Below are 26,240 nucleotides of genomic sequence, written 5' to 3'. Positions count from 1 at the left end.
TTTCAGATTTATATCAAGGAATGACACTACTACTTATACTTTGTTGGATATGTCTGATGAGGCAGATGTGGATGAGGAAGAATCGAGTCAGTAGCATTCGAGAGGAGGGGAGGGGGGTTATTAAAATAATTTCTTAGCTGAAGTGATTGATTTAAAATTTTGATATATTTGTGAAGTTTTTAGGACCAAAAAGGCTGTGTCAATTTAGAATATTGCCAAACGGATTTATTGTTTTTTTCGAGAGTATGATATGAAAATGTACCACTAAGAAACTAAGAAAGATGTACTAAGTACATATATATTGTAACAATACATTTAACAGCAAAAATCATAAGTTTCTCAACGCCCTTAATTAATGTGCAATATTTTGTTCGCCATCCAATCAAGAAAAACTACAACTTTCTATATTTTATATAGAAATTTCTCTGATTTTTTACAATTTTCACTTCAAAAAAGAAGGAGAATGATCAAACTTCAAGGACTACATTAAATTCTAGATATATATATGTATATATATATATACGTGAAATATTCCTTTAATCGGTTTTATAGTGGGTAAAATAAATAATATTAAATGATAACTCTTTAGAACAAAAATATGTGATACATTATTAACATATATTGATAAAAATAATTTTCTGATTAAAGCAAACAGAAGGTAGCCCAAATAGAAATGGTCAGTATCTCTTCAATGGTAAAAGCAATATATTTTTAAGTAGAGTTCTATTAAGAAAAATGTGTTGCTCTCATAATTGAAAAAAATCTATCCACCTGGTCTATGTACTTGGGACCTTTTATAGAAGTGCGCTATAATTGCTTATTTTATAACCTACATAGCTTAAATATAATAGCATAATTATAGTTCAGGTTAGGAAATTTATAAGATACAATGGGAAAATAATCAATAAACCTCAAAAGCTTTATCGCGACTTCACCAACACAAAGCGTCGCCAATTCAGCACACGCTCAACCCCCGGGGTCCTCACAGGACTGTTATTACCTAGTCTTGTACATTTGTTTTAATCTAGAATTGAGTACGAGAAAAACTTACTCAATATAATAATTATTATCATAATTGCTCACTTAGCCTTAGGATTTATATATTATTGTTGATCGGTGTACAGTAATACATTTTTTGTATATTTACATTACTTAATAGCCTTTTTCTTTACCTATTAAAACTCAAATTTGCAGTCGGGCTTACCCAACAGCACCTTACAAATCGTGGATCTAAAGTTAAGCTTGCGACCAATATCTGAGGCAATGTTCCTCACAGCTTCACCCACAGTCACCACCTGCTTCGAGGCAAACTCAACAGCATTTTGGGCAGTTTTTCTAGCTGCCACTACTCCAGTATTAAAAATCTTGCTTGGATTTATAATGTTAAAGATACGGAAAGGAGGCTTGAAACTCGAAGAATCTTCTTCACTTGAAGTGGGAGCATTTCCCAAATCTATTGAAATCCTAGTTTTAGATGTAACAGGGGGCTGCTCAGTGGTGCTTGGTATTTCATCAAAAAAAGGCTCATCATTATCATCAGAAATGGTGCTATTAGACGATTGTCTTTTAGTACGAATAGCTGCTTTAGGGATTCTGTGAGGGTCTTGCTCGAAATTTATGACGCTGCTAACGTGAACTGAAGATTGATGGTCAGTGTGTGCGAAATCTTCAGAAGAGATCTTGTTTTGCTGTTTAGAAATCTCAACAGCATCTAAAATTATTAACGTATTTATGAGTAAACAGGTATATAATATAGTGAATTACCATCGCCTGTAGGTTTTAGCAGCACAGATACAAAACGAGCACAAACCAACACACACAAGACAATGTTCAACCCGTTCATCTCCTTGTGTTGAATGCGTTTAAGTTAAACATGAGAAATGTTCTGTACTCGAACAAAGATGATACTGTAAATATGACCAGATAATGAACAAATGAGTTAAAAGTTCGTGTAAATCGACGTAAATCCCAACTGGTTTTGTAAACCTTAAATCCTAGTAGACACCCATGAAGGACTCATATTGAGGTGTGTTATACGAGCGGTGTTGCATGAAATGCTTTAATTAGTTCGTTTTAATTCAGTTCCTGGTATTATGCAATTAATTTATGTTATTAAAAAACGCATGGTATCTCGAAAACCAAGGGAGATGAGGGTGTTCCTGAGCCTCTATTATCATCCACTTTATTTTACGCCCAATCTGTCCACTTTAATCGGCCCATAAATCCCGCATCAGCCACCATAAATCAGGCCTCATTAATAGCTCCTTTCAAGTGTTTGGCCGCATTGAACAAATTCTATTTTCGCTATTGTAAATACACTCTGTATAGAAGCTAATAATAGGAATTTCGAAAAGTCGCCGGACTGAGTAAAGCCAGTCGTTTTGTGCCTAGAAAACATGAGTTCTCTTTGGTAATAAGAGGTCGCAGAATGTCCCGATATCGTTCAGATCCTGAGTCTTTAGATATAGAGAAACCCAGTGCTTGTGCCAACTTTCTCCACTACAGCTGGAAAACCATCACCTGCATATTCTCGCATGTGACCCTAATTTCCATGGTCGTTTCCTATTGCTATTTGGGAGCCGTTACGTTCGAGGCTTTGGAGGTGAACCATGAAATTGAGGTAAAAGCCACGGTACTTAAAAATTCTGGTGCTAGGGTTGAATTTTGCTGCTTAAGGTGAAAAATTCAATACGTCATATTCGGGACAACACGACTCTCTACTTGTGGAACTTCACCCAAGAAATGGACGCTTTGAAAGAGGAGAATTTTCTGCCTATTGCCGAAAGGTACCTAAAGGATTTTGAGAATTCTTTGTTGATATCCATGGCGAAAGATGGGTGGGACGGGGAGGAAGACCCCAACAAGGTACAATGGACCATGGCTGGGGCTTTGTTTTATTCCATTGTAGTAATTACTACCATAGGTAAGTCGCGTTTAAGGTTTATTTAAATCAAGTGATGGGTAACTCTAAGGCATAAAAGGTAAGAAATTAAATTAGTTTTACCCTATTGGTAAAATTAAACTTGTAGTTACGAAGAAAATGGGAAGTTTGGACTATGGTACACATTAAAATTAATGGCAGTCTTTTGGTGGAAGATTTGAAGGCTTAGGGCTAGTTTTCACAATTTTACAGTTAATGTTGCTTACGACCTTCTATTTATAAACAAATTCTAAAGCTGATATGGTCGGAAGTTTAGGGCTTGACATTAGCAGTCCTCCCCAATCCAAATCCGTCCAAGGGACCTCCGGGACCGACCAAAATTCCATTGGCAGGTGAATACTCATTTTGACCTGACAATTTGCAATTAAATTAGTCACTTTGGTGACTGTATTTAGAGCCATACAGTACAACAAAACTTTTCTTACCTCTAATCCCTCCAGCCGCTCCAAATCCCTCAGGCCGCCCTGCGCCATATAACCCTACCTGTTTATTGGGTCTACCTCCAAAGTTGTTAATTCCCCCGGGAAGAGGGTCGATGGGGCCCCCGGGCCCCACCAAGACCCCATTTTCCAAGGAGTGCACAGGTCTAGATGGGATAGGCCCTCCGAAATCTTTCCTTGAAGAGTAGCAACAGTATTGTTTACCAACGTCGCAATGGCCCTAAAGCAACAGAATGTAAATTATCTATCATCACCGACTCACGGTGAATTTACATAAGAAATACCAGGAGAATTGCAATTGAACTTCTCCGCACATTTGCACTTATCGAAATTCTTGATGGGGCCCTCTTGGACCCAGCTGGGCACCGGGCCTGTCAAGGGGGCTGATGCTTCAGGCCGGTAGGGCCCTAGGCCTCCATAGGCGGGTTTAAAAGGGGCGGTTCCCCCATATACCCCCCCGGGGCTGAAAAATGTTTGAAGTAAAGGTTCCTGCGAGTGAGCATGTGAAGATGTCACCGTTCTTCAGGCAGGAACTCCAGTCCTGCCACTGGAGGTGGCAGGGGTGGTCTCTGATTGGCTAAAGCCGAGTTTTGGGCGGAGTTGAAAAGGTTATTCGCTCCTTGGGGTTGGTACTCGTCCACCTCTTCGAAAACGTTGTATCGTGAGTTAATGCTAGAGGGAAAAAATAGTTTTTGTTTTTACTGCGTTTTGCTTGAAACGCGTCTCGAAAATTTGCTCACGGATTTGTAAAACTTCTTGCATTCGCGCTGCGACCGCTTTGATTCCACACCCATTTCTTATCGTCTCTGTCTGCAACGCATGCTCCTAAGGTCACTGCTAGTAACACTGCAACAAATCGCAAATACCAATTATTCCTTAGACACTAATTTGATCTAATATTCCTCCCACATCGTTACCCTGACACACAACACAAAATCGATATTAAAATTGGCCTCGGACGACCACAAGGCAATGGATCTTGAAAAATTGCTAATGACAATTTACTTTAATATATGTATACACTGTTCGCCTCGCGAATTTCTTCGATTTCAAGCTTTCTAATTTGCCTAAAAGCCATTTGGAATTAGGGCCTTTTATAATGAAGCGTAATTTGAAAGTCTTTAAGGCGTTAAGAAATTAGTAAAATTAAGTAATTGCGACATTACCGTTTGATGTTACGTGAAATGACCGACCATTGCGAATTTACAGCGAGCGTTGAAAATGTATCAGGAATCGGGAACCTTTCTTTCCTGTTTGTTGTTACATAATACAGTGGAAAATTTGGCGAGGAGAGAGAAAAGTCGCAGCAGAAGTCAAGGCACTGAGAGGATATTTTGGTCTATGACAAAATATTTGTATGAAATTTGATTCAAAACATCATTAACATCAATGAAAATTCATCTTCTCTTGTCTTTCGTACAGTTATAGACATGTTGAGAATACAGGGAAGAACCGATCGTTTGACCGTCTAGTATGTTCACTTTATAATTATACTGGGTGTTTCATATGTTAAAAATTCAGAACGTGAATCTATGAATGTTTTTAAGAAAAAAGTTCATATGAACATAGGTCCGTTTTTGCATGCTCTGAAATGCAGGATAATAAAAATGATCATTTTTTTACTTTTTTCTTAATAACTCCATTTCGGCACTAAATATTTTTATGAAAGTTGGAGAGCGTACAATAGGTGTAGACACATCTTTCAAAGAGAAACAATTTCATAATTTCATAAGTAGCGTTCCTATTTATGTGACCTTGAACATTTTAAATGAAAAATATTATACGTCCCTCATTTCCTTTTAATAAAAGTAATTTTCTGAATGCTCCACATTTCTGTAAAAAAAGGTTTCTTGGACATTTTTCATAACGTTAACCGTTTTCATGGAAAAAAATAAAACGCAGCAATCTGAAATTGAGAAATCGCGTAATTCATTCGTTTAACTCTGTGTCTACAGTTATTTTGCGCTCTCCAATTTTCATAGAAATATTAACTGCCGAAACGGACTTATTAAAAAAACCTTGTGTTTTAAACAGAAAACGAAAACGGACCCACGTTCATATGAACTTTTTTTTTTAAATCATCCACAAATTCGCCCCCGAACTTAAGACAAATTGTTACGAAACATTCTGTATATTTTATTCTTTCATTACATCTTTAACAAAAATACTGACAACCAAATCAAATCTTATAAAATCCTGGTAACCTCAAAACACCTTTGTTCAACATTGAACAAACGTCACGAGAATTTTCAAAACTCAAAGGAAAATCCTGACAATTTAGCAACACGGGCCACCCTTAACGGCTTACGTCACACAATGTATGGCCGCGATAGACTAAAACATAAGAGCGACGCGTTGTTGCCATTTTCTGGATAGAGCACTGGTATTTCTTAGAGTGTATTACTGAAAAAAGTGAGTTGTATAAAAATTGAAAAAGCTCACAGTTCTATAATGATTATAAAATTATATTGTTCCTTGTTGTTTAAATAGACGTCAAAAAACAGTTTTGAACCACTTACCACATCTAAAAGCCATGTTTCTGAATTACACAATCACCGAGTACCCTCAAAGTACCATTAACTGGTAATAATCAAAAAGCAAGGTTTGACCGCCGATTATACAAGAATTTTATAACCAGTCGCAATACTTCTTATATTGCGATCGTACTATAGTTAACAAAAAATTCTAGTGGGGTGGACATGCAGCAGTACCCCACCATTCATTGCGACAACAATCAACGAAAGAGGCACTGAATGAAACCGAAAATGCCGGTATTGCATGTTTGCTAATTACCCATTACACGGTGAATCATGTGTTTGCCAAAAAAAGATGCAATTTTTGTATAATTACCAACATTTGATGATGTGTATTTATTAAGATGTGGCTCACATTGACCTTAAATCCAGCAATTTGCATACCGAAATCTCTTAGCTCGCTTTGATATTCAACAGGTATACACATTATGGTTGTGACACTGACCCGATTTTGGCTAAAAGTTTTTAATTTGTTCCACCATTGTCTCAATGGCTAATTGCCGGTCGGGTTTTAGGGCTGTGTGATTAATAGGTCACCTCGTATAATGTTTTCCGATATTACGAAATTTCGGACAATAGGGAAATAACGCAGTGAATAGGTATTTTGCGTTTAATTAAAAATGGAGACTGAGGTCGGATGGCAATGGAAGAGGTCGTTGCGATGCCTTCAGATCGTCAATATTTTCAGGCTATGGTCATATAACTCCAAAAACCAACTGGGGCAAAGTGGTGACGATCTTTTATGCCATTCTGGGAATTCCCTTAATGCTCCTCTGTCTCTCCAACATTGGAGACATAATGGCGACTTCATTTCGATTCCTTTACTGGAGGGTTTGTTGCTTTGTCTGCCAAAAGAAGCCTAAAAAACGGCAACGAGGCAAATCTTTTAGAAATACAAGTAGAAACGAGTAAGAAAATGCAATTTCCCTACATTCTTCCTCCACACAAAACTACTCTTAGCTCTAGAATTACCAGATCCAGATCAGCAACCTCTTTCCGTCGATCTGTACGAACCTCAGCGAAATCAGCAGATAGTGGTTACGGTTTATCCGACGTAGGACCTAGCTACCACTCAGATACAGAGCTGCGGTAAGTTGTCACATCCGCCTGTTTAGTAACACTCAAGTAAGCATTTTTCAGCTACCCAGACGAGTTCAACAGAACAGCCCCCGTTTTAACTAGAGGGGCGAGTTTGCCGAGTAGGACTAACAGATATTCTGAGGCCAATTCTAGGGGACATCGCAATCAAAATAAACACAAGGAAGATAATTCTGGAAAACAGAAAATTGAGTTGAACCATAAAGGGAATAAAGAATTGGCTCTGGATCCGATGCTGCTAGCTGACACTCCTATTCTGTGCAACAAATACGTGGTTGGAAAGCAGGACGTTCTAAGCAACCATGTTCCAGGTAAGATTAAAGATAGGTGGGGTTTTTTCTATTGGAGTGGTTGTCTTTAGGTATCACCTTAAGAAAAAATTACTCTGAGGATTATGCATATTCAGGTAACAGTGTTTCCCCCTTGTCAGTCCTTGAGAAGATTTTGTAACGACTAAAAGGTCTCAATTGCAATAACTTTTCTTGATGAGTTCTTTTTGTAATCACTTGTTATTTTGAATTACGTCCACTAAGGGGTTTTGAGTTGTTTTTTGATCCCTATCCATGAATATGCGAGTTTTTTAAAATTTAAGCACGAGTATCCATTTTAGCTAGGAGAGCCCGGTCCATGCCCAAATCTTCAAATTTACTGGAACTCCCCCGCGCCTACTCCCCAGACTCGTCATCAGACAAGGAAGATTCCCACGAACCAATCAGAATGAGACAGAAAATTAAGCCCAGGAAATCCAAGTCACCCATACGTGAGTCCTTGGCATTTTTTAAAAAGTGCCATACTTTCAACTAGACATTACAACATCTTCGATTTCTAGCACACTCGAGCCCTAAAATGATGACCCCCTTGGGGTACGGGCAACGCACCAAATATCTGGATGACCCAGATTCCGACGAAGCAGACGAATACAGCACCTACTACGAGTCCAGCGGTAGGGACAAACCCAAACCAGTGCCCATATGGTTATGTGTGTTCCTTGTACTCAGCTACATTTTATGTAAGTTTCCTATAGGCGAAAATATTGACCTATGGCCAAATTTCTATAGCTGGCGCCTATTTGTTTAAATCCTGGGAAGGCTGGGACTACTTGGATGCAGCATATTTCTGCTTCATCACCTTGACTACCATCGGCTTCGGAGACTTGGTTCCCGCAAAAGGAGTTACTCAAGACAAGTAATGGGAACTTCATGACCTTTCGAAATTAGTATTTCAATGTACCTTTCAGAGATTACGCAACAATAAGCATAGCTCTATGCTCTCTATACCTTCTCTTTGGCATCTCCCTCTTGGCCATGAGCTTCAATTTGGTGCAAGAAGAGGTGATCTCCAACGTCAAGAGCATCGCTAAAACTCTAGGGATTATAAAATCGGAATCTGACGACTCTGAGGAGGAAGACTAGTGTTAATAAACAATTTCTTAATTGGGTCTAGTGTCTCCTTTATTGAGTCTTGAAAGGGCTAAAAAGGGAGCTCTAATACCCCGAGAAATCACGTCAATTTGTATTCTATTTGCGTTCGCGCACATAAAGCGAAACCGAACGATGGAAAAGCTGAAAGGCCTGAACTACATTTAAATGGGACATTTAGGTCACAAAGTGATTTTTAAATGTCCTGCGGATGTCGGGAGGATATCGCTCAGGTTTGTATGGGGAATGCTTATTGGGTCTTGGACATTTGTCTTTTTCAATAGTGGAAAATTTTAAAATAGAAATATTCGGACACTAAAAAGCGAATTTCCTGCACTGGAAATATACTGGATTGTTCAGGCATTTTGCTCTCATTTTGGTTTATGGGACCGTTCATGTCAGTATATCTAATTTGTTCCAAACTTATTAGCTGACAGCATCAAGTTTCGGCCACAAATTATCTCATCAGTTGTCTTTTAGAAAATATTAAAAATAGCGACTTATCAACGATTGAAGACAGGTGGTTTTTTTTACATTTTTTCACTTGAATTTCGTTCACGGAGCAATCATCTTACTGTACTTTTAACCCCTAAATTTCTACATTCCTATTATCCTCCTACCCGAACTAACTTCAGCAAATCTTTACTAGATTAACAATAAGCCAGTTAACAACACAGTTAACAATTATTAGCTTCAATTCTGTTCTCGTTTTACTCACTAGCAAAGCCAGTTACGCCATCAAATCATCATTCATGCCCACTAATCTCTTGGATTAACTCTCCTCAAGCATGGTCTGGTTACGAAACCGCCCAGATTGAATCACAGGAAATAATCTCTAGGAGATTGAGCAACATTGTGCGTGTGAATAACATATGCAGATGTATTGTGGGTTGTCTATCTTTTGGTGTGGTCGTTCATGTTTAAGAACCACATTGCCAATGTTAAAACGGTTAAAGAAATTTCTTAGAAGTGTAAGGATAAATTAATCGATCGTTTTTAATTAAATTTAGCTAATTGATGATCATTTAGCTGAAACTGATAATAGAATTTGCAATTCTGAAAAAAATTCTAATAAGACTACTGATTTAACTGGATATAGATGAGGGATTTTGGGATATTAGGGAAGATTCTAAAGAGCTTTGATACGAAAAAGGCTTATGAAATTTTAAGCAACTTATTGAGATTTTCCAGCAATTTATGAGCTCGGAAGAAGAGCGGAAACTCGAGGGTTCTTAAAGTTTTTTATGCAGAAATATATGACTGCGCTACATTAGCAATATATGAACTCCAAACGTATCCCCACTGGCAACTTTCTTTGAAAAAAATCTCTCGAGATACACTAAATTCCTCAAACCTCTGCTTGCAATTGAGTCATACTTCACGAGCGATGCAGTAGTCAGACTCACTGCTGCTCCACTTGAAACGTACTCATGTACACGTTAATATTAAGTTGTATTAATAAACCACTTTCAAGATGTTTCATCACAAAAATAAAATCCCGCCATTGATCTTAATGTTTATTGGTTGTGTCAAAAATATTTATAGATATGTTTTCGTTATAATTTATATTAAGGCCCGTGCCCACGCAGAAAGATATACTATACGTTATTGCTAATTCTCTAGTAAAATAAATATTGATGTGTGCAGTGTGTCATTTAGAAAAAAGTGATAGACGCCCTGGCTTCAATCTGTTATGTGCAATATACGCTCGATCGCTGGAAATATCTTAAGAAAATATACTTTAAAAAAATAATAATCTCACTCGTAACAAACATAGAGCTTCATCAACCTCATGTAACTATATCCGAATCGTTTAAGAGGCTTAAATTCAAAAACAAATCCGATGGCATTTCGTTACGCGCCTTATTAAAGCTGCTTCAAATTTCCCCAAGCTCAGCCAACAATTCCCTTCGCATTTTCCATGGGGAAGAGTAAATAATGTTTTACTTCACAATTACTTGGGTAATGCAAAACACACCTGTAATTGAATATTTTAACATGCACGTAAAGACGATTATGTGGAACTGGAGGTAAGTCGAGACAACTAATGCGGATTTAGTTATTTCGTAGTAAAATATCGAATTTATTGTATATGTATATTTAGGGAATTCGTACACATTTTCCAGTACATTTTAAACCTGACCATTTCTATCTAACTTGGATTTAATTAGTAAGTGGTTTTTCGACAGTGCTTAAGCAGCTCTAATCAACCACTCCACTACCTTTTTACACATTTCAATCATTTAAAGCACATTTTCTTGACATGATGGTGACTAAGCTTCTACACTTAATGCTATCTCTTAACAACTTTATCTTGACAAACTGGTGAAGATCCCCGACGTCTACCGTTCTATTATACAAAGCAGCTCCATCTTAACACGTACATCAAAACAATCCCGAAATTAACTCTCACTACCTTTTACATAAGTGTGCGTCGATTACGACATAATTACGGCACTAAAGGTTAAAGGGAGCCGTGTTAGCGCCGGTTTGCATTTTAACCGACACCACCACTAAAATTCCCACCTACTGGAAAAATGTATTTTTAACTTTTAGTATTCACTTTAGTTCTATTTTCATTTTAGTGCCGAAATCTCACGGTTCCCGTTAATAGGTTAGACATACGCGTACGTATGTCTGCATAACCGCAGCTCCTCAATAAAAGAAGTCACTTCTACGAGGGGCCAATAAAACTCTGTTGTAAATTTTCTATTAGAAATGTCTGGATAGTGGGACGTGAGTTGATAGTGTGTATTATCTCTACAGTGGACTTAGGTACGTGAAAGTGGGAAAATTCAAACATTGCGTGACCTTAGGAAGGAACTTAGGAAAAAATTTATCGAGATATTTAAACATTAAACCGCCATCAACATGCAAATTAGGTTTATGTAACATGTAGAAGCGAACCCCGTTAGGATTAGGGCTAAATAACGCACACATAATAACTTTAATTTTTTGCTGTCCTGAGATTTGCTGGAGCGAAAAGGGTCAAACCGTATTAAAGTACTCATCGATAAAATCCTATATGCAATCCCGAAGTTGCCTAACTGAGTTAGCTTCCAATTAGGAATTTCATTTGCATCCATGGTGCGTTGCTTCCGATCGGCCCTTGGCGGAAATCATGTTAATGAAAACCGACTGCATGGCTAATTTACCGAAATCCTGTTATCGAGTCTAAGACTGGATAGTTTCCACTAAAGCTTTTACTGCGAAAATGGAAATTTTCGGTAATGTAGCCGACAAATTTTCGGAATTCAATGCTCTCTTCTAACACATTTAAATCGGATCATTAAGTAGTGTTTCATGCAGGATTATTTTGTTTTTCATTCTTAGTGCTGATTAATATAAAATCAAGGAAATATATAAATATTACTTCGAGAGTGGGAGTTTAAGCTTTGCTGCGCTTAAAATCCATAAATTCGCTTATACGATTGTCTTTTCTTGAAAGAATGGTGAAGTATTTGTTACCGTTCCCTCTTAAGGGATTATTTTTCTTGACAAATGGATTGATGCGTTAAATTGAGTTCAGGGTTTGAACTATAATAAAGATTTTAAAGCTTTTCCCTCCTTGTCTCACTTTTATTTTTAGACATTGTCTTACTACTTGCATTTTTGCATTGCTCGTTGTGTTACACGCCGCTTTATTGTTTCCATAACACACACATTTGCGCCCAACTAAAAATACTTGGAGGGTCCTTGACTTTTTCCCGACATTTTCTGAATTTAATCCGGGCCGGAGGCGAATTTCGAAATAATATACGACCGGTTTTCTACTGCAACACGACAGGTTATCAACGGAGTTCATCCATTGCAAAGAACAAACTAAAAATGTGAAAATTGGATTTGCTCGTTACCGGGACTGTCCGCAGGAATAACGCGGATACGTTTCATAAGAGGTTTATTTCTTCTGTCAGGACGAGGACGCGTTTCTTGTTTGCTCCTCCGATGATACATTCGGAGTCGTCTTTCATTATTTCTGCGGAAACGTATTGCTCCGATAATCAGTTTAGTGTTTCGTCAACTTTTTATCAACACAATAAAGTGAATAATATAAAGGTTTCATTTTTCGCCCGCACATAGGGGTGAAAATCGAACTGAACCAAGTTCAAAATCAGTTTTCGATTTGAACTGAAACACGAAACTTTTAATGAGCCTTAATTCACACGAATTTGGATTTAACCAATTAGTCCGCTAATTCCGTCTAAATATCCCTTTTGCCTTTGAAATACGCGCCCTTAAAATCTGCAATGCCATTTTAACTTAATGTAAGCTCTATACCATCGTTTTGTGACCAGTTTCATATTTCCCGTTCTTTTGAAAATACAATTTTAAAGTTAGTTCAAGTTATACATTCCGGATGTATTTTTAAAAACTTAGAGACCCCCAGATTTCTAAAAGTACAAGTAGAGGGGGAAGACACAAAGTGAAAAACGTTCCCACCTCCGATGGACAATATCTCAAGGGTGGCAACCTATTCTTTTTTTTTAATAGGGAACGTGGCTCAAGTGAAACATCATGTTAACAGTCATCCAATTCTCTAAACAATCATACCAAAATTTGGGTTTATTTCGCGTCGAGTTCAAGTTGAAAGGTGTAAGATCGGGAAATCTAGCTGGCCACTCGATGGTACCACATCTGTCAATCCGTTTATTAGAAAAGTTTTTGGCAAGAAACTCTAGAACCGGTAAAACATATTGTGACAAGGTACCATCCTGTGGGAAATGTAATAAATTCCCCTCCAACATTCGGTATCTATTTTTGTTCGTTCTTCTTCTGATAACTTCACGAAATGACCCATTATTTAAAACCAAATTTGAATTTAAAAAAAACAAAATTTTAGCATGGCTGTTTAAAAAATTTGAAGACCTTTAAAATGATGTGTCACTTGACTTATATTCCCCATTTAAAAATCGAATGGGTTGCCATTCCTGCTATATTATCGACGTTCATTCTTCGTCTTCTCCCATTCTAAAGTCGACGTGTCCTAGCATTTTGAACTTTACTTCTACTTTTAAAAATTTAGGGGGTGGCAAGTTTTTAAAAATACACCCGATATAAAAATATAAAGGTGAGCCATCTTAATGCAGTTGAAAATATGATTGAAAGTTTCCAGAGACAAAAAAACTGACGTCAAAACCAGTGTTTAATGTAATTGCATTAGAATGCGATAATGGGTTTGATTATGTTATTCTTAGATGTTACAGACTTGCTGAGGCAGATAATGAGGTAAGAGAAGTCACTTTTAAACAGGGAAATCGCTAATTTATCCGGTAAATTACTCGTAAATATTGGACAATTTCAACAGTTTTTAGGTTTATGGTTTCCTTTGTGTTAGAGATAGGAACTTTTTTATGCAACACTAGCCACCAACATATCACCGGTTACCTCAGTGCCGTGCCCGTTGGCCCACTTACTCCTAGATCCGCTCTCAATTTTTTCAATTCAACATCTTGTATATAATTGAATATATTCAATACCTTCTGACTAAAATGAACGTTTTCTTAATGTGCTCCGTGGCCACTTCTATCAATTTTCAATTGGTATTACCCTCCGCGGTCACCATGTTGCAATATTGAACCAAATTGAACAGATAAGAAGAAACCAAAATGTATTAATATACACCTATTTTTACCACTGCAAAATATCAAAATACACCTGCAATTTTTACTGGAGTTTGTTTGATATAAACTAACGGAATTTATTAAAACTGCCGAATGTTTTTATACAATTAAATAAACTAAAAAAGGCCGCATATTTTATATATTTGTGTGCATGTAGCAGAGAATTCGGTAAATTTACCTCAGCTTTAATAGTGTCATGAACTTTTTATTACTCCCATATTTTACCGCCTGTTTGAAATCCGTTATACTCTCATAAAAATTTAAAAGAGATGATACACCTGGTACTTTTGTTACAGGTCATCTGATAGAGATCCTACACCTTGATTCAACGCTTTTACTCGCAATCCATGATAAGCATAACTTTGGGCTTCGCCTAAAGCCTAATTAACAAATGACAATTTTCCAGGACCCCCGAAGAGAAAATGGCTTCATTATCCAGCTGACCCCATGTATCGGCTTAACCGAAATCCCGATTAATATGCCCGGACAACAGTAAAATGGAGCGGAGACGATCGATCAGAAGACCGATTAGACGCTACCGACGCCCCTGGTTCAAGAAATGCAAAGAGTATGTCCGGAATTTCATTGCCTTCATGTTCAGCAATGTTGGCATCATTGGACTTGTGGTAATTGCAAGCATTCAACTACTCAACCAAATTCCTCAATAATTTTCTTCAGATTGGATATACCATAGCCGGATCCTTTATATTCCAATTCCTGGAGAAAGGTAGACAGATAGAAGTGCATGCCAGTGCTATAGGTAACAGAACGTTGTTTGCCCAAAAACTGTGGAATTTGACTATGGACTTGAACTACGATTTGAGGCTCAAAGAAAAAGAGTATAGGGCTGCCATCGACGTAGAGCTCATCCACTTCCAAAAGGTTCTTTTTGATGAGGAAGGTTTGCGAGTTGTCTAACGAAGGGAGTTTACAGATTTTCGTGAATCTCACAAGGAAAGGTTTCGATGGCAGCGATGATATCATAGGGGAGAAGTCCTGGAGCTTTGCCGGGGCATTCCTCTTCTCACTCACAGTGATTACCACTATCGGTAAGCGGTTTTCCTAGAACCACTCGAGCATTTTCATCTGCTGATTAATTAATTAATTTAATTGAAAGACGAAATTAAGTCTTCTTTAGCTTAGTGAAACGGTCCGAAAAAAATGGTCGGAAATAAAGCCGGAGATTTATTTCGAATTTCTTTCACTCGAACTAATTAAAAGTTAGACCAGAGCCGGAGGAAATTTGAAAAATCAGACTTAAAAATTGTACAACACGACAAACGCAAGGAAGACGTCTCGTGCGATGACAAAGTGACAGACGGTTTAAAGTTTGCCCAAAGAGCTTGAGAAACCGCATAATTTATTCGTATCGCGTGAAGAACAGCAGACCACAAACTCGCGACTCGTAAAAATCTTTTAAAACTGAGAATTGCAGTTAAACGATGATTTCCTGACGTAATGGCGTATGAGATTTTACCTGCAACGATAACGTGCAGCGTGCGGGCGGAGCTATATTGTTTCTTGACATGGCGAATGATGATTTTATAACCAACAAGTTCCAAATATTGGCCTGAAATCCTCAGATTTCCCAACATTTTTAGCGATTAGTTTTCAATTGTTGTAATGATCAAGAATTAATAATGATAAATGTTCAACATACATATTTTGTAAACAAAAAATTTCAACCAAATTTTTGAAATGAACACCCCCATTGTGTGGTTTATGTTTAGTCACTGATACTGACTTTTTCACTCGCTGATTCCCTTGAAAATGGAAGCACAAATTGTCGTCGGCTTAATTTGAAATAACGTTACGAAGATAAATTCCAGTTGTCGGTTCGAATAATGATCAAACTCGCTCAAATTCCCTTTCATGTGACAGTCGTTGACGAATTGTTGGCTGTGCCGGTTGTAACGCATTCTGTATGTGTCAGCGAGCAGCAAAATAACGTCGAAATGAAACAAAAACGCCGCTCTTTAATTTATATACATATATGTGTATATCAGATTTTATTGGAAACAATAATGCGCCGTGGGGAAACTGGTCTTGACCAACGAGTAATGTAAAGGCACCCTTAAAAGCCCTGCAACAGTGTTAAGTGATAAAAAGTGATAAACCTCCGAAACCTAAAAGCATTTTAAAGACAAAAGGCCAGATTTTCCAACCCCCCGGCCAGGCTCGTAGCTTACGTAACGGTGTTAGGTAAAGTGCACTTTAATTACTTCAATTATGGCACCGTTTTTCTATAAAAAGCCAACCTCAAACATTTAACCTTATTATGAGATATTAGAGCGAACATTTGTTCCTTTAAACTTAGGATAAGTATGGAACTTCCGCGTTTAATGGATAAGAACCGTATTTTACATTAATCTTGACAATGGCGAATGCTGTTTTCAGAGTTTCGTGGCGTGATTTATGCGTCATCAGCATAATCAACTGCATTCCTTCATTTATGACGAATGTCACTTTATACCTAGTGAATTTTCCATTTTCCCTGTACAATTCAAGGTTTAGCTAGGCACTTATTACCTCAGGAAATCTATATAGAAATGAACCTTAAATTGCCTGTAGTAATTGTAACTGCTGTCAAATAAAGTGTATTCCTAGGAATTAAGTCCTCAATATAATAATCGTCTCAATCTGTTTACAAACTTAACTGCTTAATGTCTCGGGCACATTAATATTCGGAATAATCTAAGAGCTGCAGGCAGTAAATTATACGTTAGAGTACATCTGGGTAGTGTGAATGTTCTCCTGCTGATTTATCTGGAAGCCACAGGGTTTGTTAAGATGTGACGTTGATGCATGATCCTCTCCAGATTTTACTTGGTGCCGATACCGAAGAGTCAGATTGCTTATAAATTAATTATTATTGACATTATTTGTGAATTGTCTTTTTCTGGAGAGTGAATTAGTATCTGTGGGGAGCAAGAAATGTTCAATTAAAAAGTTTCCAAATTCATTCTCTGAATCCTCCAATATATACTGAGAAAGCTTATAGTCTCATAGTGGTTCAGCTACACAAGTGCGTTGACACTTTTAATTGCTCAACTTCGCCATTATGACGACAATCTGGGTCAGGCAAAAACTACGAGTTGTAAATTATGCGCCTGCTGATACACATCCTGATTCTGGAATAATGAGAAGCAGGATAGAAATATGTTTCCTGAATTAATTACTCTGTCCGCAATCTGGATCGCAGATTATACAATTGAATATCATGTAATGCCCATTGCATCGATAGTGCTTTCATGTTGGCTCTCCGTAAACTTTCTATTGTGTATTTGTAACATCTATGGTGAATTAAAATTCATAGGATATCTTTCCTGAGGCGAATTTTCGAGACCTATCGATTGCAAAAGGATTCTCGTCGTTAAAATTGGTGGTTGATTTAGTTCCACCAGGCGTTATTTCTCACTCTATGGCGTTTGCTTGTTAAAATGCAGTGTTGGAGGATCATTTTCCATCGCGCAGGCCCTTTTGCCGAGGCAAATTGATAAATGGCCCCCGGCGTAAATAAATTTCAATTATAAACACCTTGTAGTCTAAAAGTCAACTGCGGTTAAAAGCTTCTTGTCGGGTTAAATGGGCTTTCGCCAAGATTATAACCTGCTTAATATCGTTTATGCAAGGGTTTTGGTTACGTTTAAAGGATAATCCGCTGAGGCCAGGTGTAATTTGTATATCGACGAGATTTTTCTGTAAACTTGCGGTAAAGTGTTCAAGCAACATCGCTTGAAGTCGCTTCACACTGAAAAGAATTAAAGTTAACATTGTGCGCCACTAAGTTCCCGTAATTTTTCTTTTATAAATGCGAAACAGGAATTAATTCACCGTTTCTTGACATAATGGCGGATAAAAATGTCCTTCAGCAAAAAATAACACGTTGATTGAAAGTGCACGTGGCGCTATACATACTACATTGATTGAAAGGCCTATTTGTTGAGTTTCTTGACATTGCAAATGCTGCATTTAAAAAAGACTATCCGTACCAATAAATATCGACGTAAACAATACCCCAAGTATTATTCAGCAACAGCAGTATCCTCACTCTACTTGGCCCTCAATTGAGACTGCTATCAACGTCTCAAAAGCTCACAGAATTTCTGTTTTATTGGAAAACTGCTGTTAATAAATCACTCAAGCTGTCTGAACGTAATAAATATAAAAATTGTATTTTATTGCCCATAGAGTTTCATTGTTTACTGATATTTGTATGCACCGAAACCCATTTTCATTACATTTGCCGACAAAACCTTTCGGTTTAATATGCAAGACCACATTTCGCAATAACTTTTGCAATATCTGTTCAAGCGGCCACCGTTTTGGTTTTTTGCCGATGGATAAGGTACCATATTTTAAAGCAAAAACCGAGTTTACCCCTTCCAACGACGATTTTCTAGGGTACGGGAATATTTGGCCTCGAACCCCTAATGGAAAGATAGTCAGCATAGTATACGCAATAATCGGAATGCCATTGTTCCTGCTTTATCTATCGAATATCGGCGATGTAATGGCGAGATCGTTTAAGTGGATCTATGCTAATTTGTGTTTGTGCAGATGGTGTCCAGGGGTAAAGTAACGACTTTGCGGCCGCTTTGCGAATCTGTCTATGTGTTTTTCTTAGGTAGCTAAACGAAGGGCGGAAAGGAGGATGAAAAGGCAGATGAGGGAGGATTTGGGTAGCGAGTGTGGAGATAGCAACAGCAGTGACGTAAGTTATACACAGAAAGTCGTTTTCTGGAGCTCAACCACGGGAATTTCTGTATCCATGAAAGATACGAAGTCGGTCTCGACGTTTCGGTTTTCAACAAACATCATCAACTTTGTTTTCTCTTATGGGCCCCAGTATTGAGCTCTAGGAACAGATGTCCTGTGCATGTACTCCATTTAAAATATGACTGATTTATGTTAGAACATGGAAATGACTGACGTGAGTCTTCCTGATGGCTCAATTCAAAGCGAAGGGCATACTGTTTACTCTGAGGAGTCCTATGACGTACAAAACGTCACGGTGCCCATCACAGTATGCCTCATGATTATGGTGGGGTAAGTGCATTGACGAATTATTGAATTCAAATAATTCAGAGCGCCTGTAATTACGATAAAACATGCACTACCGTCGGCTAATAAAGCTGGTACAAAACAATTATTTTCATTGTTTCGTCCGTTTAATACGTAATACTCAATTACCCTAATTTGGGGATTTAAACGAATCTGTTAAATTTATTTCTAATTATTACTTTTGGGCCAGAATTTGCTCGATCATTAGGAAATTCTAGAAAATTTCACTAATTTTCATACTATGGGTGAACCAAATCTCATTTTAGATATATATGCGGAGGAGCCATTCTCTTCTTCCAATGGGAATCAGACTCTGGATGGACATTCCTCGATGCATCCTACTTCTGCTTTATATCATTAAGCACCATAGGCTTCGGAGATTTCGTCCCTGGCGACAAGATCTACGGTCAAGGCAAGATCGAAGAGATTTTGGAGCTAAAGTTCGTTTTCTGTTCAATGTATCTCATGCTGGGCATGGCTTTGATTGCCATGTGTTTCAATCTGATGCAGGTCAGGGTGCGTGCTGTGTCATTAGGAGCCCCAAACATCCTTTGTCACTTTCAGGAGGAAGTAATTAATAAAATTCGGACCACGGTGAGGACCATAAAGTACATTTTCCGCTGCAGATGACAGCGGCTGAAAAAGAGTTTAGAAACCGTAACCAGTGCCTGGATATGGAAATAGGGAAAACCGGAGATAATGGATAATACTAAAGACTGAAAAATCGTTTCGCACTCCCCCTGCACACACCATAAGTTGGTAAGCACTTTCATTATATGAACTCAGCTTAAGGCAATTTCTAGGGTAAAAAAATCAATTTAACTTATTCCATTTAACATGCTGAATCCGCGGAAAAATGCTGCCAAGTGGCAGGAAATAACTTAGAGAAGTCCATTAGGTTTTTAGCATTCCGGCTCGAGAATGAAATAGTTTCTAATAAGGTTTTACTACATTCAATTAGAAATTTAAATTAAAGTTTAGACGTAGACCTTTTTTTGTTCTCGAATTGTTGTTAGTCGAAGAAGTTTATTCAAGGCCTTTTCGGAAACTGACCCCTATCAGTTACAAATCAAATTGATCTTCAATGATAATCAAGCAACCTGATTTATAACACCTCAACAATTGACAAAACAAACGAATAATTAAGAATATTGGCAACGTTGCATCAGACATTTCTTGTTATCAACCTTATGGCCGATTTATGGGGGCATGGCTCAATTGCCATATTTAGCCGAATAATTTAGGATTTAATCTAAAAGAAAATTATTTTTTCCAGGGTTTTCGCTCATCTGACACTTCACCAGTTCCAGTAGACGTCCAATACTTCTAATGATAATTATTTAATAAAATACTACGTACATATTTACTATAGTTGCTGTTTTATTGTTGAACCTTGATCTTAAAGACTTCAAACACATGACTTCATTTAGTTGACAGAATTGAAGGAACCGTCTCCAGACTGCTGCCTCTTCTCGTAAATAAATAACGAAAAAATAACGCCCCGTGCAAAAATTTTTTTTTTGTTTAATTTCAGTCGTGTCAGGTTTGCTTTGATTGAGCGATAGAGATGACATCTCCCCGATAAACCAGAAATGAATTGCAAATAATGGCTTACGTTTCTCTACCATCATCACCCCACCATACTGAAACGTAATATAAAATAAACATCCCCGAATGGGACGAAAAAACGTTTTAGGGTTTTATCAGATTTGGCTTTCGATTCGGGCGTAGACAGACAGACGAGCGATGACCGAAAGTATTTAATTTCATATTCTCAAGCAATCCGCAAATCCGCAAATAACTACAACAAATATTTGGACGGATCATTCTGAATATTTTGCATCGCAAACAAGTTCCTCATAATCGTACTTACTTACCTGCCCACCTGCCACTGAACTTCTATAATTTGATAATTTTGTATAGTTTTTAGTAAGCACTTTAAACTCAGAGAAAAACATTTTTAAAAATTATAGCTTTGTTAAGACTTGTGTCTTATCAAACCCAAGCCAATGTGAAAACCGCGCCATCGGCCTTGACAGTTTTTTTTATGACGTTTGTCTTGTCTAGATTGAAGTTTAGATAAGGGTTAAGGACTGTGTCTTGTTAAATCCGAGCTAACGTGGCAACCTCGCCATCCGACGTGGAGCGATATTTTTATTATATTTTGTTTATTATGTTTTGTTTACATATGACGTCAGACACCCTTTTTTTAAGCACTTAGCTGGCACAAATATACTCGTATATCATATATAGTAAACACCAAACTAAAGTCTCACACGTCATCAAAGTTTTATGTCGCGCTGCCCTACACTGTTGCCAGACTTCCGAACAAATCGTTGAGGCGATTTACATATACATAATTTTTTTGAGGACAGTCAGTCGTAAGAGTTAATAAAAACATGTTTTTATTTAACTAATTTTATTACTGTCTAAGTAAATAAAACTCTATCTACCTAATAATCAACACATAAATAAACATGGGTTTGCGATTAACGGCAACCCTGTTGGTTTAAAATTTTGCCAGTGATATTTATATCTCATTGAAATTATCGAATTTTAGCTAAACGACGTCACATCAAAATTTCTGACCACATTTTATTATATTTATGTTTATATGTTATTTATATTTTATTATATTTGTGATGTGACCATATTCATTATATTTTTAATAATTAATACATTTTTTTACCTTCGCATGATAATGATAACTGAATAAGTTTGCTATATATTGTTTCCGACTAAACATAATCAATGTGGCCATGTTGTTTCGTCATAGATGACGTGCGAGACCTTTTGTTTGGCGTTTACTATAGTGACTTTGCTAGCTTTGTTACATTTTTGCTTGTATTTCTTGATATTGCTTAATACGTGAATTATTAGTTTTTACCAATAAATCTAAGCTATAATTAGGAAGGTTGTTTTGCACGAAACAGTATAGGAACTCAGGGTGATCCGAACGTGATTACCCAGTACAAACCTATCTTTGGTGGCCATTTTACGGAATCACCACACTTCAGCTCTACGAGAAGGATCATTCTCGCTTCTGGTCATGCCCAACCAAAGGTAAAACATATATGTTAGCCCTTTCAATCGGATCAGCATATAACAAGCCCTTGCTAGCTCTCCGATGCTTCCCCACACAATAAAATAAAAAACATTTTATCACATTCGCCTTTCAGTTCGGACCTGGACAAGCGATGACTGGAAACATTAAATTCCCTCTTCTACAGCATTATATTAGCATACAATTATTAGTAAGTAGGAGTTTAACATGATAAGCAGAACTAGCTTAACACTAGTCAAAACCACAAAAAGTTTAAAGAAATATTTTATACAGACAATTCTTACGATTTTGAAGTCTAATGTCAAACTCCAACTCACAATGGCACTTAACTGGCGCCTACCTGCGCTCGAAACTTCACACCTTTAAGTTGAATATGCAATGATATCCTTCGTATGCAAATTTGCAAATGGCTATTGCTGCCTCGCGCTACATATATTAGATTTCACGCGAAAATCCTTAAGTTTGCGGTAACTTTTATGTTAACAGGTGCATTCCCTTAATAGCATTTATATAAACTGGAAATTTTATTTAGTTTTAGCAAGTACTTTCATGCTACAGGGTTGCTTGATGTTGCATCTCCTTGATATTGTAATCTTCCTTAGGCCTAGTAAAACAACAGTTTCTAAACCAAAAGCCAAAAAACTAATCCTCCGTGATGTCTTTCAATTCTTAGGATACAGACTACATGCATAATCGGAATAATTAATGTTATAGGTACCCAGATATCTTTATAAGTAAATATGCCACAAACTCTATTTTTCAGGTGAATACAGATTGGCGTTTTGAGATCCGTCCTGATGTTACAGCCCTTAATACCGCAGAACCTGCCATGTGCCCCTTCGAACGCAAAATTTACTCGCACATTCCTCATTCAGTGTAGCGCGAAACTTCGAGGGGTGAGCTTGCGATTTTTCGCAGATTCTCGGCCGTTTTCGCTTCTTAGTGGCCTCATCGGATGGTGGTCGGTCCCCAACCATCCCCCTTCTAAGTCGTCGGGGAGTTGATTAGACCATAGTTTTCAGTGCCGCGATTGTTATGTAGATATTCCTTGTGAGTGACAGGTTTGGTGGCTTTTCGAGGAGGTTCTCGCGGGTGATGTGGGTAAGTCTTTAAACTTTAAGCATCCATCAAATTTGAAAATTTTTGGAGGCAATTAAATTTAACGCGTATTGTTAGGTAAAATTTGCCGGGTGTTAAAAGTAATATCCTGCAGGCCGCGCCTCAGTTTTGTCACTCAAATGTCTGGTCTTTTTTGAGAGACTAATGAGGCAATGTGAGTGAAAAATGATTCTCATACATAAGGCCTTTCTGAGAGAGTGACGTTTGTAAAGTGAATGTGCAGGAGTAATTTTTTGCAAAGCAGATTGTCTTGCTGCTGCTGATTAGTTGAGCCCTAAAGGGATTGGTGGATGACACACCAATAATTTTGAATTTAAGGCAATATTTTGTTACTCATTTTGTGATAGAATTGGGATTCCGAGATTCCGAAGAAGCCTACTTAAATCCACTGGATTTATTTAGCTTTTTTGCCAGCAAAGTCAAGTGAGAAATTAATTATCCCAGAAACAGGTTAGTTATATAGAGTAGTGTATCTACTGAAGTATTTGGTTTTAAATGGTGCTTGGGAGCTAAGAGGGGGAGGGGCGCTAAGCGGCCATATCTCAGAAGAAGTTAGTTCGGGTTAGTAAAAGTTAGAAACAAAAATCTTATTTACGAATCTGACCAAGAAACACCCTTTAATAATAGTTTCATTACTTTGGAGTACTACTGACGATTCTGCAACAACGAAAATAATCTTGCCTCGCTTATGGGCCCACCTACATATATGCAGTAGTTCAGTTTGAACGTATATTTATTTATTTATTTAACCAGGTAAAAGTGTAGCAAAGACATATGTCTAAAAATACCAAAATTTTTTGAGTGTAAAATTCCATTGAAAAAACGCTTCTTCTAGTCCTAATGGAACATCCTAAACTTTCCACTTCTTACGGGCCTCTACGAAATTTTTCAGAGACTTTTAGTTTTATTTTCTAATTATGGGAGTTTGCCTTACTTGTGGTTCCCCATTTAAAAGTAATTTTTTTCTAATTAAACTTTATTCATTAACGACTTTTTCTGAAAAACAAATACATAATCTACCAAGCCGGAAAAAACGAAATGTGATCACCACAGAAATGTATCTTCGGCCAATTCTTACGATTTTAAAATCTAATGTCGAATGATCTTCAGCCCCATAATTACGTTTAACCGGTCGCCTACCTCGCAACGGGACAGTTTTGTGCCATTACTAATGGGTGCATTCTTGTTACAGTAGATGATATAAATTGACGTTCTGCAAGATTTATAACGTAATATAAAGTGTAGGCTTCAGAGTTGTATGTTAAAGAACCAAATTTTTCCTGTCCAGCTAGCTAACAAATTGGAATTTTTGGAACACCCAGTATAAACCGAAACATGTTTTAGCAATACCCTGTAACTTTTATATTTGGAATTATCCACTCTATATTACTCTAGTATGTCCATAAAATCATTGCGCATCTTTCCATTGAGTGCGTTTAACTGTGGGCTCAGGAGGGCTAAATGGAGTTCATGAAGATAAAATAAATGTTTTGACACAATTAAATCGTCGATTAACCGTAGGGAAAATTGCTAGCAGTTTAAACTAATCGAAATCACGCGTTGCAAACCATTTCAAACAAATTGAATATGTTATAAACTCGATGTACCACACGAACTCAAAGCATTCTCTAAACGAGAAGAAAATGGTCCTTTTTTGAGACGTATGATAACAGGTGACGATAAATGGATCGTCTACAACAATGTCGTACGTTAAAGATCGTAAACCAAGCGTAATGAGCCAGTCCAAAACGTCCCACCAGCGGCTATTTACCAAAGAAAAGTTATGTTATCCGTCTTGTGGGATTACGAAGTCGTCATCTGGATAAATTGAATAACAAAATCGAGAAGAAGCGCCCAGCATTGGTAAGTCATATCCGCTAAAAACTGCTACAACTTGGGACGTTTTGCCACATTTCCCCTATTCCCCAGATCTAGCACAATCGGATTATCATTTGTTTCGATCGATGCAAAATGAGCTTAATGGAAAAACCTTCGCGACTTATGAAGATGTAAAATGTAAAAATGTACTCGGGCTAGTTTTTTTACCGAAAGAGAATCTAATTTTTATCAGCGCGGCATCATGAAATTGCACCGTAGATAGGGAAATGTTATTGGAGAAAATGGGCAATACGTAGTCGAATAAAGCTATAATTTTTTAGCAAAAAAATTGTCTTCCATTTACACTATAAAATATGCACGAACCTTGGGGACAACCCAATAAATTATAAGTCAATAAGAGCTTTTTTGAACATTTCTCCATCCTTTTTTAGCTTTAGCAGGTACATATCTCTACATCTTTGTTTTTAGACACATAAAAAGCTTCTCAAACAAACTTTTGCCCATTTGAAACTCATCGAAATTAACCGGATAAACCTTTTTCCAGTTCTCGTTGCCTGGGCACCAGTTCGTTTGGCTTTGCAGACAAGTATTATAGTGCTGACATTTCATTGTCGCTCCTTTGAAACGTCCTCCTCTTCGACAATAGGAATAGAGCCTGCATAGCAGGATACGATGATCCTTGTTCAGCAATTTTCAACTAGCCACATATCGTTATCTCGCAGCTTGCAACCTTTAAATTTCACTTTAACGTAATTAATTTACCAGGGAGGTGGCTCCATTTTCGGTCGAGTCGATATAATTAATCTTGAAACATTCATTAAAAAGCGATCCGCGAAATTATTTTTCATTTTATTGCTCTGACAGCTTTCGACCGTACTATAATATATCGCAAATCATAATATTGCCATAAATCATCCATCAGAATTACCCTTCGAAATTGATTTTTAAAAACCTTTCCGCATGCAAAACGGTCGTGAGGTATTTAGCTTTCAGATATGTGTATGTTTAAGGAGCTGCTTTCAAGATATACTGAAATATTGCTTCGCGGATAATATGTTTTTTGCCCTTCTAAAGCATACATTTCATACGTCTCGTGAAGAGA

General features: G+C 37.4%; 6 protein-coding genes across 9 annotated transcripts in view; 4 read left to right on the top strand and 2 right to left on the bottom strand.

Moving 5' to 3' along the window:
- The window catches only part of dsb (debris buster), an 87,295-nt gene that overhangs the window by 35,578 nt on the left and 25,477 nt on the right, over nucleotides 1-26,240 (top strand). For 2 of the 3 annotated variants that reach the window (XM_066405998.1, XM_066406000.1), the window contains exon 12: nucleotides 7-1,151. In XM_066405998.1, coding sequence (XP_066262095.1) covers nucleotides 7-94 — 88 coding nt within the window. In that variant the 3' untranslated portion in view covers nucleotides 95-1,151. Of the gene's footprint in view, nucleotides 1-6; nucleotides 1,152-26,240 lie in introns of those variants that run through there. The other variant, XM_066405999.1, reaches the window with a different exon arrangement.
- On the bottom strand, nucleotides 1,106-2,367 carry LOC136419570 (uncharacterized). The gene is made up of 2 exons (XM_066406027.1): nucleotides 1,765-2,367; nucleotides 1,106-1,711 (listed from the first exon to the last, which is right to left on the bottom strand). Exons 1-2 carry the CDS (start codon nucleotides 1,841-1,843, stop codon nucleotides 1,176-1,178), a joined length of 615 nt encoding a protein of 204 aa, XP_066262124.1. The 5' UTR covers nucleotides 1,844-2,367; the 3' UTR covers nucleotides 1,106-1,175.
- Nucleotides 2,429-8,451, top strand: galene. Of its 2 annotated transcripts, XM_066405995.1 has the most exons (10): nucleotides 2,429-2,620; nucleotides 2,677-2,923; nucleotides 6,604-6,823; nucleotides 6,876-7,004; nucleotides 7,056-7,324; nucleotides 7,375-7,419; nucleotides 7,624-7,773; nucleotides 7,843-8,022; nucleotides 8,072-8,198; nucleotides 8,251-8,451. In XM_066405995.1, exons 1-10 carry the CDS (start codon nucleotides 2,429-2,431, stop codon nucleotides 8,423-8,425), a joined length of 1,734 nt encoding a protein of 577 aa, XP_066262092.1. In that variant the 3' UTR covers nucleotides 8,426-8,451. The 2 variants fall into 2 exon arrangements, with proteins under 2 accessions (XP_066262092.1, XP_066262093.1); XM_066405996.1 differs by lacking the exon at nucleotides 7,375-7,419.
- On the bottom strand, nucleotides 2,965-6,019 carry LOC136419569 (uncharacterized). Its single transcript, XM_066406026.1, has 6 exons — nucleotides 5,901-6,019; nucleotides 4,122-4,227; nucleotides 3,898-4,053; nucleotides 3,655-3,844; nucleotides 3,367-3,601; nucleotides 2,965-3,291 (listed from the first exon to the last, which is right to left on the bottom strand). The coding sequence occupies exons 1-6, from the start codon at nucleotides 5,914-5,916 to the stop codon at nucleotides 3,194-3,196; spliced, it is 801 nt and encodes a 266-aa protein (XP_066262123.1). The 5' UTR covers nucleotides 5,917-6,019; the 3' UTR covers nucleotides 2,965-3,193.
- On the top strand, nucleotides 11,008-20,483 carry sand (sandman). The gene is made up of 10 exons (XM_066405454.1): nucleotides 11,008-11,206; nucleotides 14,459-14,678; nucleotides 14,731-14,934; nucleotides 14,987-15,101; nucleotides 18,456-18,625; nucleotides 18,680-18,766; nucleotides 18,968-19,101; nucleotides 19,383-19,626; nucleotides 19,681-19,875; nucleotides 20,393-20,483. The coding sequence occupies exons 2-9, from the start codon at nucleotides 14,550-14,552 to the stop codon at nucleotides 19,744-19,746; spliced, it is 1,149 nt and encodes a 382-aa protein (XP_066261551.1). The 5' UTR covers nucleotides 11,008-11,206; nucleotides 14,459-14,549; the 3' UTR covers nucleotides 19,747-19,875; nucleotides 20,393-20,483.
- The window catches only part of LOC136419566 (potassium channel subfamily K member 17-like), a 78,723-nt gene continuing 75,388 nt past the window's right edge, over nucleotides 22,906-26,240 (top strand). The window contains exon 1 of the mRNA XM_066406020.1: nucleotides 22,906-23,281. The gene's annotated coding sequence lies outside the window, so the exon portion shown is untranslated. The remainder of the gene's footprint in view (nucleotides 23,282-26,240) is intronic.

This window comes from Euwallacea similis, chromosome 2 (genome assembly GCF_039881205.1).
Source record: "Euwallacea similis isolate ESF13 chromosome 2, ESF131.1, whole genome shotgun sequence".
In the NCBI taxonomy this organism is placed as follows: domain Eukaryota; kingdom Metazoa; phylum Arthropoda; class Insecta; order Coleoptera; family Curculionidae; genus Euwallacea; species Euwallacea similis.
Note: the sequence above shows the minus strand (reverse complement) of the source record. Positions and strands in the feature narration are given on the sequence as shown.

Coding starts and splice junctions, on each gene's coding strand:
- LOC136419570 (XM_066406027.1), bottom strand. CDS start 1,843: ATGAACGGGTTGAACATTGTCTTGTGTGTGTTGGTTTGTGCTCGTTTT. Junction 1,712..1,764: donor GCTAAAACCTACAGGCGATG/GTAATTCACTAT, acceptor TAATAATTTTAG/ATGCTGTTGAGATTTCTAAA.
- galene (XM_066405995.1), top strand. CDS start 2,429: ATGTCCCGATATCGTTCAGATCCTGAGTCTTTAGATATAGAGAAACCC. Junction 7,420..7,623: donor TGAGGATTATGCATATTCAG/GTAACAGTGTTT, acceptor TATCCATTTTAG/CTAGGAGAGCCCGGTCCATG. Junction 8,023..8,071: donor TGTACTCAGCTACATTTTAT/GTAAGTTTCCTA, acceptor AAATTTCTATAG/CTGGCGCCTATTTGTTTAAA.
- LOC136419569 (XM_066406026.1), bottom strand. Junction 3,602..3,654: donor ATTCTCCTGGTATTTCTTAT/GTAAATTCACCG, acceptor CTGTTGCTTTAG/GGCCATTGCGACGTTGGTAA. Junction 3,292..3,366: donor AGCGGCTGGAGGGATTAGAG/GTAAGAAAAGTT, acceptor GCAAATTGTCAG/GTCAAAATGAGTATTCACCT.
- sand (XM_066405454.1), top strand. CDS start 14,550: ATGGAGCGGAGACGATCGATCAGAAGACCGATTAGACGCTACCGACGC. Junction 19,102..19,382: donor TGCCTCATGATTATGGTGGG/GTAAGTGCATTG, acceptor ATCTCATTTTAG/ATATATATGCGGAGGAGCCA. Junction 19,627..19,680: donor TGTGTTTCAATCTGATGCAG/GTCAGGGTGCGT, acceptor TGTCACTTTCAG/GAGGAAGTAATTAATAAAAT.